General features: G+C 39.5%; 1 protein-coding gene across 22 annotated transcripts in view; it reads left to right on the top strand.

Moving 5' to 3' along the window:
• Window positions 1–19,557, top strand: part of SYNE1 (spectrin repeat containing nuclear envelope protein 1) — a 475,092-nt gene that overhangs the window by 279,759 nt on the left and 175,776 nt on the right. For all 22 annotated transcript variants that reach the window (XM_045058235.1, XM_045058234.1, XM_045058221.1 and 19 more), the window contains 10 exons: window positions 76–2,236; window positions 7,131–7,468; window positions 7,659–7,803; window positions 8,773–8,991; window positions 9,756–10,015; window positions 11,337–11,502; window positions 12,103–12,258; window positions 14,433–14,585; window positions 15,252–15,434; window positions 16,392–16,529. In XM_045058235.1, the coding sequence (XP_044914170.1) occupies window positions 76–2,236; window positions 7,131–7,468; window positions 7,659–7,803; window positions 8,773–8,991; window positions 9,756–10,015; window positions 11,337–11,502; window positions 12,103–12,258; window positions 14,433–14,585; window positions 15,252–15,434; window positions 16,392–16,529 (3,919 nt within the window). The remainder of the gene's footprint in view (window positions 1–75; window positions 2,237–7,130; window positions 7,469–7,658; window positions 7,804–8,772; window positions 8,992–9,755; window positions 10,016–11,336; window positions 11,503–12,102; window positions 12,259–14,432; window positions 14,586–15,251; window positions 15,435–16,391; window positions 16,530–19,557) is intronic.

The following is a 19,557-nucleotide window of genomic DNA, read 5'->3' as shown; positions in this document are numbered from 1 at the left end:
AATTTAACATGGTAGGAACGACCATAGATATTCACTGAAACTAATTTGTCTTTGTATCTTTCAATGTACTGACAGGTCCGATGCAGAGAGTACAGCTGTCCACCTAGAAGCTTTGAAAAAGTTAGCGCTCGCACTGCAGGAGAGAAAGCAGGCTGTGGAGGATCTGAAAGATCAAAAGCAAAAGATGATAGAACATCTGAATTTAGATGACAAAGAATTAGTCAAAGAACAGACAAGTCACCTCGAACAGCGCTGGTTTCAGCTTGAGGACCTCGTTAAAAGGAAACTCCAAGCGTCAGTCACCAACCTGGAGGAGTTAAATGTGGTGCGGTCCAGGTTTCAGGAGCTAATGGAGTGGGCAGAAGAACAGCAGCCCAACATCGCTGAGGCCCTTAAGCAGAGCCCCCCACCGGATATGGCCCAGAACCTCCTCATGGACCACCTCGCCATCTGCAGTGAACTGGAGACCAAACAGATGCTCCTGAAATCGCTCATAAAGGACGCCGACAGGGTGATGGCTGACCTTGGCCTAAATGAGCGGCAGATCATCCAGAAAGCCCTTTCTGATGCACAGAGACATGTGAATTGCCTCAGCGACTTAGTGGGCCAGAGACGAAAGTACTTAAACAAGGCCTTGTCCGAGAAAACCCAGTTCCTCATGGCGGTGTTCCAGGCAACCAGCCAAATTCAACAACATGAGCGAAAGATAATGTTCCGTGAACACATCTGCCTGTTACCGGATGATGTGAGCAAACAAGTCAAAACATGCAAGAGTGCGCAAGCCAGCCTCAAGACGTACCAAAACGAGGTCACTGGACTTTGGGCTCAGGGTCGTGAATTAATGAAAGAAACCACAGAGCAGGAAAAGAGTGAAGTACTGGGTAAGCTTCAGGAATTACAGAGTGTCTATGACACCGTTTTACAAAAGTGTAGCCATCGGCTCCAAGAACTAGAGAAAAGTTTGGTTTCTAGGAAACATTTTAAGGAAGATTTTGATAAAGCCTGTCACTGGCTAAAACAAGCAGATATTATTACATTTCCTGAAATCAACCTAATGAATGAGAGCGCTGAGCTGCACGCCCAACTGGCCAAATACCAACACATTCTTGAACAATCTCCAGAATATGAAAATCTCCTACTTACGCTGCAGAGAACTGGGCAGGCCATATTGCCATCGCTGAATGAAGTCGATCATTCCTACCTCAATGAAAAGCTAAATGCTCTTCCCCTGCAATTTAATGTAATCGTTGCCTTGGCTAAAGACAAGTTCTATAAAGTCCAAGAAACAATTCTTGCTCGGAAAGAGTACGCTTCCTTGATCGAGTTGACAACCCAGTCTCTGAGTGAACTTGAGGACCAGTTCTTAAAGATGAGCAAAGTCCCCACTGACCTGAGAGTTGAAGAGGCCGTGTCTCTTCAGGAAGGCTGCCGAGCCCTGTTGGGAGAGGTGGCCCGCCTCGGGGAAGCGGTGGATGAGCTGAACCAAAAGAAAGAAAGTTTTAGAAGTACAGGACAGCCTTGGCAGCCAGACAAGATGCTGCACCTCGTCACCTTGTACCACAGGCTGAAGCGACAAACGGAACAAAGGGTTGGCTTACTGGAAGACACCTCCAGTGCCTATCAAGAGCATGAGAAGATGTGCCACCAGCTAGAAAAACAACTGCAGGCTGTGAAAACGGAGCAGTCCAAAGTGAATGAGGAGACGCTTCCCGCAGAGGAGAAGCTCAAAATCTATCACTCGCTGGCGGGAAGCCTTCAGGACTCAGGAATCGTGCTAAAACGAGTGACCGTGCATCTTGAAGATCTGGTTCCACACCTTGACCCCTCGGCTTATGAGAAAGCCAAGCAGCAGATCCAGTCCTGGCAAGAGGAGTTGAAAGTCTTGACTTCTGCCATTGGCGCAACGGTGACCGAGTGTGAGAGCCGCATGGTGCAGAGCATAGACTTCCAGACAGAGCTGAGCCGCTCCCTGGACTGGCTGAGGAGCGTGAAGGCAGAGCTAAGTGGGCCGGTGTGCCTGGACCTGAGCCTCCAGGACATCCAGGAGGAGATCAGAAAGACCCAGATTCATCAGGAAGAGGTCCAGTCCAGCCTGAGAATCATGAATGCCCTGAGTAACAAGGAGAAGGAGAAATTCACGAAAGCCAAAGAGCTCCTTTCTGCAGATTTTCAGCACACTCTTGCTGAGCTCTCAGAGCTGGACGGAGACGTTCAGGAAGCTTTACGCACCAGACAGGTTGGTTTACTAGGGCCTTCTCGTCCTGTTTTCCACTCTGCTTATTTGTAAACCGTTGTGAGAAATTCCTTGGTTTTTATTTTGGGTTAAAATCGCTTCGTTCCGGACTTCTTTTTTGATACTACAGTGAGTCATCTTCAACCTGACTTTTAAAAAGGTCCTGATTGTTTAGGTGCCTGGTATTAATCTCACGGGATTCCACATTGACTTTTCCTTAGTTATAACACATACCTCAGTTGTCTCTCACCTTTAGAAGAGACGATACAAGATAGCACTAATATAATCATATGAATATAATAATATAATCACGTATGAGTACACTCATACTAAAATCAATTCATTAGCAATGAATAAGTAGAGATGCCTTTGTTAACCAATCTGAAGCCTGGTATGTCTAAGATTAGCGCTGGAGGCATTATAGAGAGCATGCAGTCTTGACCCCATGCCGAGCCACGTTTCTTGTGGGGTCTCTCACCAATCGCCTCATCTCTTCACCCTTTCCTCCTCTGCTCTTCCTTCCCTGCAGCACAGCAAAAGCAAGCCTCGAAGGTTCATCATGACTTTATTTGGGGATAACAAAGAAATGGGAGTATGCACAGAACTTCTCAGTTTGACCTCCCAATTGCCCCTTGTTCTGAGGCCCGCAAATTCTGTGTGTTCAAAAATAAGAGATCTAAGAGCTCCCAGACTATTCTGTTCTGACTTATCCTTTGGACCTTTTTTTTTTCTGTCCCACATCTGTCCTCAGCCCCTGATTCTATGGGATTTCAGCCAGCCATTTAAGTAAAAGATGATCTTCTTCAGGATAACATAATAGCTAAAACTTTAGGGTGAAGCACACCTGAGTTTTAATCTCAGTTACTTCATCTTGGGCAAATTACTTACATCCCTTAAATCTCAGTTTCCGCTCCGGGGAAGAGGGATAATAATATTTCCCTCTTGGACTTCTATTCTCTGCGTAGGGCCTGGTGTAGACACAAATAGCCCACAGTGAATCTTAGCTATCACGTAACTTTATTTTCCACATACATTAAGGTTAACACTAAATAGATTTTTTTTTTTTTTATTTTAACATTTGGGTAAAATCTTACTAAACGTCATCAGCTAAAGTTCTGACTTCTCAAACTATAGTCTATTTAGTGTATTTTTTCCCTTTCATGTTGATTCAAGGTCATTGTTAATTTTTTTTTTTTTTTTAATTTCCCTATAGCTATAGCTATAGAGCATTTAACCTAGAGTGAAGAATCAGGACAGAAGTTACCTGGAGTTTTCATTCTCGAGAGACATCTGTTCTATAAGCTTGCATCTGTTGATCTGATGATTTTTGAACCAAAATCTCGAATCTGTTAAGGTGATCTTGTGATTGATAGTCTTAATTGATTCTCTTGGCCCATTAACTAAAGGTTGTGGTTCCAGGGGCATTTCTAATCTCTGCCATTGATTCTTTGCTTGTCCATACACATTCTTTCCTTCTTAAATGCCAATCTTGTATGTACTTTCTGTGTCTGCTTGTACAATGATGGCTTGTCTTGTCCAGTCACAGCTGGCTGGTTACAATGTTTCCTTTCCTTCTGGATTTGAATGGATTTCATTTTATGGGGTCCGCTTTCCATTCTTAAACTTTTCTGTTTCAGTCCCTATTCCAGACTTATGGGCCATTATTTCACTTCCAGAAATTGCTATTTAGTGTGGTGAATGCTAGTTTGGACATTTGGTGTTGTACTTCCTTCTCCCCGCCCCCATTTTTATTGAAGGTTAACTGACAAATAAAACTGTAAGATATTTAAAGTATATAATGTAATGGTTTGAGATATGTAAACATCGTATACAAATTTCCCCCATTGAGTGACTTAATACATCCCGCACCTCACCTTTTTGTTTTGGTGAGAACATTTAATTCCTAATGCCTTAGCAAATTTCAATGAACAATCCAGTGTTGTCCACTGTCGTCACCATGTTACACATTAGATCCTCAGACCTCATTCGACTTAAAACTAAAAATGTGCACCATCTTACCAACATCCCCTATTTTTTTCCATCCCCCAACCCCCCAGCAACTACTTGTCTGCTTAATTTCTATGATTTCAGCTTTTTTTTTTTTCCTTTAGATTCCACATGTCAGTGAGACCATGTGGTATTTGTTTCTCTTCCGTCTGGCTTATTTTGCTTAGCATTATACCTCCCAGGTTCATCCATGTTTTCTCAAATGACAGGATTTCCTTGTTTTTTTTTTTTTTTATTTAAAAAAAAATTTTTTTTAACGTTTATTTATTTTTGAGACAGAGAGAGACAGAGCATGAACGGGGGTGGGTCAGAGAGAGGGAGACACAGAATCTGAAACAGGCTCCAGGCTCTGAGCTGTCAGCACAGAGCCCGACGCGGGGCTCAAACTCACGGACGGTGAGATCATGACCTGAGCCGAAGTCGGACACTCAACCGACCAAGCCACCCAGGCGCCCCCCAATTTTTTTTTTTAATTTTTTTTTTTACGTTTTTTTTTTTTTTTTAATTTATTTTTGAGACAGGGAGAGACAGAGCATGAATGGGGGAGGGCCAGAGAGAGAGAGGGAGACACAGAATCTGAAACAGGCTCCAGGCTCTGAGCTGTCAGCACAGAGCCCGCGCGCGGGGCTCAAACTCACGGACGGTGAGATCATGACCTGAGCCGAAGTCACCCACTTAACCGACTGAGCCACCCAGGCGCCCCAAGATGTCCTTGTTTTTTAAATAATGTTCATAATACATGTTTTCTTTTCTTTTTTGTAGTTGAAGTATGGTCGATACACATTACATTAGTTTCAGGTATACAACATAGTAATTTGACAAGACTATATATCATGCTATGCTCACCATGAATGTAGTTACCCTCTGTCAGCATTCAACACTATTAGAACACCACTGGCTATATTCCCTAAGCTTTTTACCTTTCATCCCCACGACTTATTCCATAACTGAGAGCTTGTACCTTGCACTCTCCTTCACTCGTTTTGCCCATCCCCCCTACCCACGTCTCTGGCAACCATCAGTTTATTCTCTGTATTTAGGGGTGTGTCTCTGCTTTTTGTTTGCTTTTTCATTTGTTTTGGTTTTTGATTCTACATATAAGTGAAATCATATGGTATTTGTCTTTGTCTGACTTATTTCACTTAGTCTAATACCCTCTAGCTCCATCCATGTGGTCGCAAATGGCAACATCTCCTTTTGTTTTTACGGCTGGGTAGTATACCATTGTGTATATGTACCACAGCTCCCTTATCCATTCATCTGCTGATAGATGAATTTATCATCTATGGGTAGCTTCCATATCTTGGCTACTGTAAATACTGCTGCTATAAACATAGGAGTGCATATATCTCTTGAGTCAGTGTTCTCATTTTCTCTGGGTTAATATTCAGTAGTGGAATTACTGGATTGTATGGCATTTCTATTTTTAACTTCTTGAGGAACTTCCACACTGTTTTCCGCAGTGGCTGCACCAGTATACATTCCACCAACAGTGCATGAAGGTTCCTCTTTTTCTAAGTCCTTGGTAACACTTGCTATTTCTTGTCTTTTTGATGCTAGTCATTCTGACAAGTGTAAGGTCATATCTCATTGTGGTTTTCATTTGCAGTTCCCTGATGATTAGTGATGTGGATCATCTTTTCATGTGTCTGTTGGTCACCTGGATGTTTTCTTTGGAAATATGTCTATTCAGGTCCTCTGCCCATTTTAATTGGATTATTTGTGTGTGTGTTGGTGTTGAGTTGTTTAAGTTTTTAAAATATATTTTGGCTATCAGCCCCTAGTTGGATATGCCACTTATGAATATCTTCCATTCAGTAGGTTGCCTTTGTGTTTTGTTGATCGTTTCCTTTGTTTTGTAAAAGCTTTTTATTTTGGTGCAGTCCCAACAGCATATTTTTGTTTTCGTTTCCTTTGCCTGAGGAGACATATCTAGAAAAACGTTGCCCAAGCCAGTGTCAAAGAAATTACTGCCTATATTTTCTTCTTGGAGTTATATGGTTTTAGGTCTCACACCCAGGTCTCTAATACATTTTTAGTTTATTTTTGTGTATCACATTTTCTATAGCCATTCATTAGTGAATGAACACTTAGGTTGTTTCCCTACCTTGCCTAGTGAAAAATGCTTCTCTCGACATGGGAGTACAGATATCTTTTTGAAATAATGATTTCATCTCCTTTGGATAAATACCCGGAAGTGGGATTGCTAGATTATATGGTGGTTCTATTTGTAGTTTCTTTAGGAACTTCCATACTGCTTTCCATAGTGGTTGTTATTATACTTCCAGCCAAGTGAGGTATTATCTCACTTTGGTGAATATTCAATCTGTCACATCTTTCAAAGCATATATATTTTTACAAGAGAGAGAAGTTTCAGATAGAGTCAAGATACCACTAATACATTTCTTTTTTTTTTAACGTTTTTTTAATTTTATTTTTGAGACAGAGAGAGACAGAGCATGAACGGGGGAGGGTCAGAGAGAGAGGGAGACACAGAATCCGAAACAGGCTCCAGGCTCTGAGCCGTCAGCACAGAGCCCGACGCGGGGCTCGAACTCACGGACCGCGAGACCATGACCTGAGCCGAAGTCGGACGCTTAACCGACTGAGCCACTCAGGCGCCCCAATAAATTTCTATTGCACTTCTGGCCTTGTTTATTTATTTTAACTGCCATAATAAAATCTTAATAAGAATAGCAGAAGGAAAAAAAAAAGATAATAATGAATCACAGCCACCCCCCTCCCTCACAAAATCCACCAACGTATCAATTCATTTGTACACATATAGCCACTTGACTGAGGACTGGAAAAGAAATGGAAAAAATTAAACTATTGATGGCAAATACATTGCAATTGAGAGTTGACTGTGTTTGCAATTACTGTCTTTCAGGCTGCCTTGACCCAAATATATAGTCAATGTCAGAGGTACTATCAAGTATTTCAAGCAGCTAACGACTGGGTTGAGGATGCTCATGAAATGTTACAACTGGCAGGCAATGGCCTAGATGTGGAGAGCGTAGAGGAAAATCTCAAAAGCCACGTGGAATTTTTTAGTACAGAAGATCAGTTCCATAGTAATCTGGAGGAGCTCCAGCACCTGGTAGCCAGCCTGGACCCACTCATCAAGCCAACTGGAAAAGAGCACCTAGCACAGAAAATGGCTTCCCTGGAAGAGAAGAGCCAGAGGATAATACAGGACTCACATGCCCAATTAGATCTCTTGCAGAGGTATTAGAGTTGTTTTAGTCTTTATATTTCAGTGAAATGAAGTTTCACATGGAAAAGAATATACCAGTGATGTACATTAGCACCTAAATTCCTTCTTCTTAAGTGTCATCAGGCATACTGACATCAGAGCTCTGCATAGAAATGTGTGAGTTTATGTTGCTTACTGGCTTTTGTCTGACTTTTTTTCAAGATGTGCAGATCAATGGCAGAATTATCAGAAAGCAAGGGAAGAGGTTATCGAATTGATGAATGAGGCAGAAAAGAAATTGTCTGAGTTTTCTTTACTGAAGGCTTCTTCCAGTCATGAAGCAGAAGAAAAGTTGTCAGAACACAAGGTTAGTATTGCTGTTGTGTGAAATGTCCTTTCTATTGTAATTGTAATTATCATTGTCATATGAGAGTTTTAGAAACCGGTCAATAAATTTTCATTTCCACCTGGATGCATTTAAATATGAGAAGAATGTTAAATATGAAAAGGATTCATTTAGCCACATTCCATAGCTTTTTGAACTTAATTAAATGCTATCACCTTTTAAGGATTCCTGTTGAAATGCATAGCTAGGTTTATAAAAAGACCTTCAGAGAAATTTGCTTCTGATAAGATGTGGCACATAATAAATTTCTGTAAATACATTTTGGTAATAATATAGATAAATTCAAATAATATTCAGACATTAATAACTGAGTCTCACTCCTATATCACAGCAGTATCAGGTGGAATATAATATACTTAAATATCAAATTCAGTTCACTTATATTTTTGCTGCCTTATGAAATTGGGAGAATGTTATGTCAAGTAGCAAATAAACTTTTCTTTTTAACAAATAAATAAAATACATTAATATATCAATTTTTAATAAAGACACAAATTCACCTTACCTCTTTGAAGAACTCAAGCCTAGGGGCGCCTGGGTGGCTCAGTCGGTTAAGCGTCCGACTTCAGCTCAGGTCACGATCTCGCGGTCAGTGAGTTCGAGCCCCGCATCGGGCTCTGGGCTGACAGCTCAGAGCCTGGAGCCTGCTTCCGATTCTGTGTCTCCCTCTCTCTCTGCCCCTCCCCCGTTCATGCTCTGTCTCTCTCTGTCTCAAAAATAAATAAACGTTCAAAAAAAATTAAAAAAATAATAAAGAATTCAAGCCTAAGTCAATTAAAACTTAAGTGTAAAAGTAAAAGTTACCAGAGGAAAATAAATATATGTGGGAACATTTCCTTTTGCAGGTAATTTGGGGATTTGCTGAAATCCGCAGAACTTTTGAAAAATCAATCTCTGCTCATAATGTCTCTTATGGTCTCCCTACTTCAGGCTTTAGCGTCAGTAGTTAACTCCTTCCATGAGAAAGTTGTGGCCCTTGAGGACAAAACTTCACAACTGGAAAAAACCGGAAATGACGCAAGCAAAGCAGCCATAAGCAGGTCAATGACAACCGTCTGGCAGCGCTGGACCCGTCTCCGTGCTGTGGCTCAGGACCAGGAGAAGATACTGGAAGATGCAGTAGATGAGTGGACGAGCTTTAACAATAAGGTAACTTCCATGACTGAGGGGTTCAAATAGTTGTTTCCTTGCTGACGACGACGTAGTTTGAAAAGCAGTATTTTGTCCTTTTCTTGAAATTGGCTTTATGAAAAGCAACAAGCCTTTCTTTTTTTAAGTCTCTGTTTTAGTGCCATGAAAACCAAATTATGAAACAAAATACATCATGCAATGTGCAATTTAATTCTAAGTTGAGGTCTGATTATTATAACGAGAAAACCAAGCAGTTAAATTTTGAAAGGAATGTAAGTCCAGTTGCCCCCATTTGCTACGCTTTTAATGAAATCTTCTTACCTGGCCCTGAAAAAGCATAAAATACTTTGTCTTTGTCATGAAAATGAGCAAGAATTTAACTCATTTCCCAAATCTTATATTTAATTCCTTTTGTGTTTTGAAGTAGGTTTCAGTGTTGTTAACTACATCTTCCTTAATGACTCAAGGCACATATTCATGTTAACAGAAATATTGGAAAGAGTTTTTCTTTTATCTGTTTCGTTAAAAAAAAGGAAAACAACTTTTCTGTTATGCAGTCTCTGATCACCCTATTATTTTGAGATTAAATTTTAAAACCCAGAATAAGAGGTGGTCTTCCTTTCCATGTTAAGGAGATTGTTCACATTTGGTCCCTGAAATTTAGAGTTTATACCATCATCTTTAAGTGCTTCCGTGCCCTAGTGGCAAATATGGCATTTATTGGAATTGGTCTGTCTTTTCAGTTTAGTTTTGAGCTTAATAGTATATGCGTCTGTCATCAGGTTAAAAAAGCCACTGAAACGACTGACCAGCTGCAAGATAAACTGCCGGGAGGTTCAGCAGAGAAAGCCTCAAAAGCAGAGCTCTTAACGCTTCTTGACCATCATGACGCACTCGTTCTGGAACTGGAACAGCAGCAGTTGGCTTTAGGCATGCTGCGGCAGCAAGCGCTGGGCATGCTTCAGGACGGAGCCCCGCAGCCTCCTGGAGAAGAGCCACCCACTGTCCAGGAGATCACGGCAATGCAAGACCGGTGCCTGAAGTAACTATACACCTGCTCTCATTCTCTCTTACTAAACTTGGCCATGACCCAAAGGGATAAGTGTGGTATTAGAGTCTGGGGACGCTCCATCATGCCGCCTGAGAACCGTGGAGAACTATTCCCGTCATCCCTGCTTTTCAGCTTTCTTAACTCTTTAGTCATTTATCTGACAAATAAATACTAGTAGGATTTAGAAACATAGTGATGAGCTGTACAGATCCAGTGTCTACCTTCATGCAGTTTACCCTCAAACAGCAGAGACAGACAACTACAGAGGCGTTTAGGTAGAGCATGGGAAGAGTGGTAAGGGCAAGCTACCCTAGGAGAGGAATCAAGGGAGGCTTCCTGTCAGGAGGAGTACTTACACGGAAGACTGAGCGCACTAGAACTAGTGAAGTGGGAGGAGGGTTTTGCAAACAGGGGAAGAGTATGTAAGAAAGCTTGGAAGTGAGCGTGTCACTTTGAAGGAGCTGTTGGGTGATGGGACAATTCATGAGAAATGAAGCTTGAAAGGTAAACAGTCGAGAGCTATCAAGAACTGCATTTTGATCAGGCTTGGTAACTCATTGGCTAAGTTGGAGGGCAGGGAGATCAGAGCAAGGATAATACCAAAGTCCAGATAAATAATAGCTATTTACCAATAGTGAACTTAGTGGAAAGAGAAAGTTAATCTGAATGATGCATAATCAGCCTGATTCACTTGTTGAGCCAGAGAAGAAATGTCAATAGATAATTTTATCCTATATTAACTAACGTTACTTATTCATAGCCTATATTCACCTCTTGTACTTACAAATGAATTCAGGGTAATCTGATTTCACTTATTTAACTTTAGCCAAGCTTATGTCAATTCAAAAGGATGTTGAACATTATTAATTGCCTAATTTCCAAAGCTTCAGACTTTATTTAAAGACTGGCCTCTAATAGCCAGAAACGTTCCAATTACACATTACTTTTAAATGCTGATGATTCTGCACCATTTGAGTAGATTTCCAAAGAGGGTATAAAGAATCAAACAGTCTCCAGTTGACTTTAGATAGGAAAATTCATTGCATTGTAGTGGCCTGGGAGTGTGTCACCTCTCACCTTTCTAGGGATAAATCATTCACTTCACATGACATCTAATCTTCTGTTGCATTTGAACTAAAATTAAGCATTACTGAATGTTATCTCACAACTTGAGGATGTGTCTTTACATGCAAAAAAGATATGAGGCTTTACTTTTTTTTTTATGTCTGCTTTTGCTAATATGATGTCATGGATTAGGGATTTCCTTTCATTTCAAATCCACTTCTGTTTTCTCCCTTTAATGTTTCCAAAGCATGCAGGAGAAAGTGAAGAATACTGGAAAAGTAGTAAAGCAAGAGCTAAAGGAGCGAGAAGTTGTGGAGACCCAAATCAATTCTGTGAAATCTTGGGTTCAGGAAACAAAGGAATATTTGGGGAATCCAACAATAGAAATAGATGCTCAACTTGAAGAACTTCAGGTATAAAACTCTCCTCATTCCCTATACCCATCATTTAAAAATACTGTCCTGATTTTAATGAGATATATTTATGCTGAAAAAAATGTTTATTTATTTATTTTGAGAGAGAGAGAGAGAGAGAGAGAGAGAGAGAGAGTGTGCACATAAGCACATGAGCCAGGGAGGGGCAACCAGAGAGGGAAAGAGAGAGAATCCAAAGCAGACTTTGTGCCATCAACACAGAACTTGATGCAGGGCTCAGTTTCATCAACCTTGAGAGCCTGACTTGAGCCAAAATCAAGAGTTGGATGCTTAACCAACTGAGCCACCCATGTACCCCAAGAGATTTGCTTATATTCAATGAGTATTGAATTAAAACTTTTCATAAATGCACTATATATGAGGCTTTTAGTATTATCTCAAGGAACTTTCTTTTGTTCCTTAAAAAGGGGACATGCTTCTCCCTAGAGACTAAAGAATAGTTTCATTTTTTTTTAAAGATGTTTCTCTAATTCCACACTTCACATATTGTTGAAAAATACACAGTCTTGTCTCTGTACCCAGAAAAATGAATTTCCTCATCAGGCTTCCAGAAGTTTCTTACTTTGATCTTTTCTTTAGCTTCTCCTAACAGAAGCCACAAATCACCGACAGAGCATTGAGAAAATGGCTGAAGAGCAGAAGAATAAGTACCTGGGTCTTTATTCCATATTACCTTCTGAACTCTCCCTCCAGTTAGCTGAGGTGGCACTGGACCTAGGAACTATCCATGATCAGGTACACGTACGGTCACAGAAGCATGCCTTTCCATTCTTCTGTAGTTCTTGATTTTCACAACCAGGTCTCCATGTCTTCGTAATCATGTCTTCCGTATAAAACAACAATATTAAATTAGGGTTCTTCTGTGGTGGCAAGAAGCACGTCGGATGATCACAGTTGTGAACAATAATGTTATACGATTAAAAATAACTTACCTAGTTCACCTTTTCCTTTTTTTTTTTTTTTAAATTTTTTTTTTCAACATTTATTTATTTTTGGGACAGAGAGAGACAGAGCATGAACGGGGGAGAGGCAGAGAAAGAGGGAGACACAGAATCGGAGACAGGCTCCAGGCTCTGAGCCATCAGCCCAGAGCCCGACGCGGGGCTCGAACTCACGGACCGCGAGATCGTGACCTGGCTGAAGTCGGACGCTTAACCGACTGCGCCACCCAGGCACCCCATAGTTCACCTTTTTCTTAAAAAAAAAGACACAATTTTTTAAAACAAATATATTTCAAGTACTCAACAAAAATTCTTGAGTACCCAGGACCTGCCGGGTACACTTCTAGCTGTTATTTTGGGTTCAGCAAGATGTAAGTTAAGTAGGTGAAGATAGTTGGAGAAAGGGAAAATCAAAGTAATAAATACATACATACATACATACATACATACATACATAAATAAATAAGGTAGAACCAGGGAAGAAGTTACTACCCAAAATGCACGTTGGTGTATCCTATAATGTCGCTAGAGGAAGGCCCATCAAATAAACTCTAGCTTTTAAATAACCAAAGAAAGGTGTGACACATAATCTAATCCATGTCTATGAATTTTAAAACAAATAGTTTTTTCTTTCTTTTCTTTTCTTTTCTTTTTTCTTTTTTTTTTTTTTTTTTTTAGACAAAGAGATACACATAGTCATTCATAGGACTGAGATCAGAGGGACATTTCTATCATAGATCCCCAAAAGAGGGCACACTTTTACATAGTGAAAATGGCTTTGGGTGCATCTGTATGGTAACATAATGGTTTTTTAGGACCTCCTCGGTGACATAGCGCCACAGTTAAGGTAAAAGCAGTCAACAGAGGACAGAGAGAAGGTATCCCACTAATTCTAAAGTGCTACACGAAATGCAAAGTAGTATTCCCTCGCAGCAAATTATAAAATTCATACAGGTGCACAGCATCTTTTGGACCCTCTAATGTATAAAGCAAAGTGTTTTAAAAATTTCATGAAAACTCAGTGCCCCTGCATCTAAATGTCTAAATAAACTAAAATGTTATTTTCTATTTTAAGTATTTAATTGGCCTGCTTGGTTTTTCTTCTTAGACATTGGAAGGTCTGCTGGGAAGGATGACTTCGCAAGTTCAGATTTTTAAGAAAAAGTTTAAATTTAAGTTTTCTTTCTCGCTGGATAAATTTTCTCTATATTAGAGTTATCCTCATGCATTTCATTTACATTGGCACTCAACTCAAAATAATCAAGTCCAAAAAAAGTATTATTTTAATGGTGTGTTTTCTCTATACTCAAGTGATTTTTTAAAACCTTCACTTATATAAAGAAAATGTTACTTTACCATTTTCTCTCAAGCATTTCATTATAGGCAGAAATATCAGTGTTATCAGATCATTAGAAACTTGTAAACATTAACTGTTCCTTTTTCACCTTTCTATTGGATATGCTTAACACTGTTTTGATATATTATTGGGATGTACTTGGGAAGTTGGAAAAAGAGTTAACAGATCACCAACATCTACTTATAAAAAAGGTGCTTGGAAACAAATCCAGGTGCTTCTAATTATCTGGAGGGGTTTTCCATTTTATGGAGACAAAGGCCTAAAAGAATTTGTGTTCTGAAGTTAGTAAATGGAGAAGCTGAGATTCAAGCTCTGCCATGTACACTTCTATCTAAAATGAGTATTCTGTAAACATTTGATGTGTAGCTCACTATACATGCGACGCTTGTTCCTTTGCTGAAACAGCAGCAGTAAGGGGTGGTGAATAGCAAGGCCACAGGAAAGCCATGAGAGCCAGTAACGGCATGTGGCTGGTCTGACAAAGTGCACCGATGCCAAAGTGGCATTAACCAACTCAAGAGTCTCTTGTCAACATCTTAAGATTGAGGCTTTTAATAGCAATTATGCAGTTTTAATCATGGTTGGTTTCGTTGTTCTCACTGATTGTTTAGATCCAGGACAAAGTAAGAGAAGTTGAACAGAGCAAGGCCATGAGCCAGGAATTCAGCCGGCAAATTCAGAAGATAGCCAAAGATCTCACAACTATCCTCAGTAAGCTGAGAGCAAAGACAGATAATTTACAACAAGCTAAGATCGACCAAAAGGTAAGGAAGGAGAAGTGGAAATATAAGAGGTGCTACTGAATGAATTCCATATATTTTGGAGTTAGTTTATTTTGGGGATATAGACAGAGGAAAAAAAAAAACTTTCTTGATTAGCAAGCGTCAGTAAAACCAGATAGTAAAGCATATATATGCTATTATACAGATAATAGCATAGATAACTTACATCATATACCTCATCATTCCAATGGAGCTGTATTAATAAATGTACCTGCACATGCAGGGAAGAGGGAAGAGTGTCAAAAGACCAAATAATTATTGGGGAATATAAATATATAAATTCCAAAACAAAGGATGACCTTGGTGGTGCTCTCACTCTGCTGATGAGTTAAGTGACTAATCCTTTAGGGGTGGGGCAGAAGGAAATATTAGCCTTCTCACTCAGCCTCATAGGAAATAAACACCAGCATAATAAAACCTCCTGTCTGCTCTGTCTTCCTTTTTTTTTTTTTAATTTAATTTTTTATTTTTTTAATTTACATCTGCTCTGCCTTTCTAACTGAAGAAACAGAAATGACTTGATCATGTAGAAATATTCCTTATAATACTTGGCATTTACAAAAAACATTTAAAATATCACCCTTTGATCTTGGAAAAGCTGGAGAAATTTCTGTAGTCTAATGTTCTTTTATTTGGATTACCATCTAGGTGCTAGGAGAGGAATTAGATGGCTGTAATTTAAAATTAATGGAACTAGATGCAGCAGTACAGAAATTCTCGGAACAGAATGGCCAACTGGGTAAACCACTGGCCAAGAAGGTAGGAAAACTGATGGAACTACACCAGCAGACCATTAGACAGGCTGAGAATCGGCTCTCCAAGCTCAGTCAGGTATGTCTTCCAGGCCAGGAATCAAAATCCTCTAAGGTAGAAATTAAGTGTTTGCTTTTTCTTTTGAAAAATAAAAAGATAATATTGACAATGATGAGGGTGGTTTAAGGGTAGATTATTACATACCACACCTGTTTAGTCTCCTAAGATTTACATGGAAACTTGCCTTTGTTTTATATCAAACCATATGAGAAGTTCATTGACAAAGGTGGTCATATAGATGAACTTTTGGAATGAATATTTTGTAAACTAGAAAAGCACTTTGTGAAATGAATACTCATCCGTTAACACATTTTATAAAATCAGTTTGGGGTGTATTCAACTATCTTAAAGTTATAGATATATGTGTGTGTGTGTGTATATGTGTGTATATATATGTATACATATATGTTTATATATGTATATGAAATAAAATACATAGTGCATGTAAATAATATATATAAAGATATAAGACATAGATATATCTATATGTAGATAGATAAGTTCAGGTCACACATTCATCATAATTATTGACTGTAGACTCGCCTTTACAAATTAATTATGTATTTTTTCTGTAATCAGGGACAAGTTAAATCAAGATTGGCAACTAATGAATTACAGTACAGAAATCTGGCATGCTATAATCCCCCCACCACCTCCTTCATCAGTGGAGGTGGAATAAATATGGAAGGGGGGATAGAGAGGCACTAGATAGATGACCAAGGGATAAGAACAGAGCATATTTTTAAAAGAAAGATTATTCAAGCATATTAAGAACTTGAATTTTATCCTAAAGTCACTGGGAAGCCCTTGACAGATTTTCAACAAGGAGATGATTGTTTGTGATACCTTTAAATATCACAGCTGTTATAACAATCAACCCCTAGGATTATTGTATCTAAAGAGAAATAGAAGACTAATTTCTAGCTCACAAAGCAGAGTTTACATATGTTATCTGAATGTTAATGATTTTTTCAGGCAGCATCACATTTAGAAGAATACACTGAAATGCTTGAATTCATTTTGAAGTGGATTGAGAAAGCCAAAGTCTTGGTTCATGGAAAGATTGCATGGAATTCTGCCAACCAACTTCGAGAACAATACATTTTCCATCAGGTAACTTTGGGAAAAATCGTTTTCAAAGAGTGACTAAGAGAGCAATTTGATTTAACTGGCTGGCCTGACAGAAAATGTTGAGGGCCATGACATAAAATTATTGTAGGTGCCAGATAAAAAGAAAGCTAAGGTAGCCCTGATGGCTTGTCCAATGGTTTGAAAGAAAGTGGCTACCCATAAGATTTCATAAGACTGTATAAATAATAGATATCCTCTATCTCCCTAGACTTTTTTTTTTAATAGGAAATGTTAACTCAGTTTTCCCCTAGACTTTTATTTCTCCAAGACCCAAAAGAACCACCTTTGTATAGGTCTCTCTTTTTTTGCAGCTTCTTTGAAACAATCATACGTAGGGATGTGGTGGGAAATTCTTCCCCATGAAGAGATATGACGTGTGGAAAGATTATAGGCTCCAGACTCAGACTGATCTGAAAACCAAGCTCTGCTATTTAGGGCTATGAATTTGGAGCAAACTACTCTGCTTCCCTGAATTCAGTCTTCTCATCAGTAAGATAGAGATGTAAATGATACTTATATTGCAGAATTATCGTGAAGATTAAATGGTTTAACATACGTGCAAATATCAAGCACACAACCTGCCACGTGGGTGCCTCATTCTTCTCAGCATTCTGCCTGGTCTCAGTTGTCTGATTTTCCACAGGAAGTAGGGGTCAGCTGGGAAAGAGCAAAGAATCCATATCACATGGTGGCTGTGTTACTTCATTTCCTGAAGTTTTCTTCTGGTCACATCATCCAGGAAATTATTTCATCCTTTTATTATCTTAAGCTTGAATTAGATACAAACATCTAATAGCCCAGTTAGTTTATGGTACAATACAGAATGATTTGTACTTAGGTTGCATGGATATCCTCAAGTATTTTAGATCTCTCTCTTTTATTCCGATTTATGCATACTCCTTATTTTTAATGTTTATTATTTATGGGGGGGGGGGTGGAGAGAGCACGCATGAGCAAGCGGGAGGGGGCAGAGAGAGAGAGGGGAACAGAGGATCTGAAGCAGACTGTGCGCTGACAACAAGTTGCCCAATGTGAGGCTTGAACTCATGAACTGTGAGATCATGACCTGAGCTGAAGTTGGGCGCTTAACCCACTGAGCCACCCAGGGGCCCCAGTATACTCCTATCTATACTCCTATTCCCTTTTCCATTCCCGTATGCAGGGTTCTAGATCAAAGCCTTATTTTCTCCTCCTTGGAATGTGTTAACAGATGCTAATCAGTTTCCCTGCGTACATAATCTTTCTTCTCATCAATCTTTATACTCTTCTGGAATCTTTAGTAAACCACTCCCGTCTTCTGCCTGAAGATATGCTTATATATTAACTGACAAGACTCAAGATACAATTGGTTGTAAATAATGAAAAAATATTCAACCTCATTAGAAATCTAGAAATGAAAATTTAAAAGAGGAGAGAACACTTTAACCATCAAGTTAACCCCATTTAAAGATTATGTAAAGTTCATATTTAAAGAAGTGAGAGCTCTCAAACACTGATGGCTGCTTGTTAAAATCTTTTTGAAAAACAATTGGCAAAACGTATCATGAACATCAAAACGTTACTACTCCATAATCCAAAATGTAGAAAATATGCAGTATTAATAACTATAGTAGAATTTTAAAGCAAACTTAAAGGTCAAGGTCACTTTTCTGAATGAATTTTTAGATATAATAGAGTATAATGTAGTCTCTAAAATGACCATTAGGGTTTTTTTTTGTTTTTGTTTTTAAATAGGTCTTGCATTCACTTATTGTTTCAGCAAATATTTATAGAATGCTTTCCAAAGCTAGGAATTTCATTAGACCTTCAGAAAACAAAGAATATTCCCTGTCCTTGCCCCCAGGGAGTTGATAACGGAGACAAAAGATAGATCTAGACAATTGCCAACAGTGTGATAAGTGCAGGAAATGAGGGTTCGAGGTGTTGATGGAGCCCACAGGGGGGTGCTCTGTCCACACTGCCCAGAGTCTAGGGGAAGCTTAAGGAGGCCTTCTTAGGAAAAGGTAATTCTGGGCTGAGTCCTGAACAACAGGCTGCCTACTTGCTTGAAATGCATTTTAAACAAAAATACATGTGGACATCCCAATAGTAAGAGTGAGGGGTGCTCTGTTCCGTGCAGTGGAGGGCGTAGTACGGGGAAGATGTGTGGACGAAAGCTGGAAAGAGGCATGAGAGAGAAGAATAGAGAGAGAAGAAAAGTATTGAAAGGCCTGTTAAGAACTTGGGCTTTACCCTATAGTCACTGTGAAGCCTGTGACAGATATTCTGTAGGCAAGCAACAAATCCCAGCTTGTATTTTAAGAAAGATGAGTTAGCAGCCTGTGGAAAACAGACTGAGGAAGGTAAGACAGGATGGAAGGCAGTGGCAGTGATATGCTAGAGAGTGACAAGGACTCTTTAGAGGTTGAGAGAAGAGAGAATCAAGGGCTAATACTGAGCTAGAGTTATGGACTCTGGAGAGGAGACTCTTGGATGTAGGTGGAAGAGAGGGAGCAGCCAAGGAGGGCTCCTAGGTGTTTTGACTTGGGCAGTTGGGCAGACTGAGTGCATTGGGGACAGAGGACAGACACCACACATCCCACAGACGCTCAGGAGAGAACTCAGTCTGTAGATACTCTTTTGAGAGTTCTCCCGTGCCCACCTTAGGTAAAGCTCCCAAAGGTTAGCCAAAAGCAGTAAACAGAGAGAATACAGGTGTTCCTAGTGTCAGGTGGAAAAGAAAGATGGAAAATTATAGTATATTATGATCTCAATTATCCAAATATATACCCAAATGTAACAGCAGTTATCTCTTAAAGTTACCTCTGCCATATTGTGGAATATTTGATTTTCTTCTTTAGATTTTCAGTATTTCCTTTCCTTGTGAGGGAAAAACTGTACTGTATTTTGAAATTAAAGATCTGTTGCTCAAGGATAGTATCCCAGCTTCCATTTCTCTTCTTTACACATCGCACATTCCGGGAACTGAACATTTTGTGCTCATTCACCTCTGTGCCTTTGCTTATGCTGT

Source organism: Felis catus, chromosome B2, assembly GCF_018350175.1.
Source record: "Felis catus isolate Fca126 chromosome B2, F.catus_Fca126_mat1.0, whole genome shotgun sequence".
Lineage (NCBI taxonomy): Eukaryota > Metazoa > Chordata > Mammalia > Carnivora > Felidae > Felis > Felis catus.
Note: the sequence above shows the minus strand (reverse complement) of the source record. Positions and strands in the feature narration are given on the sequence as shown.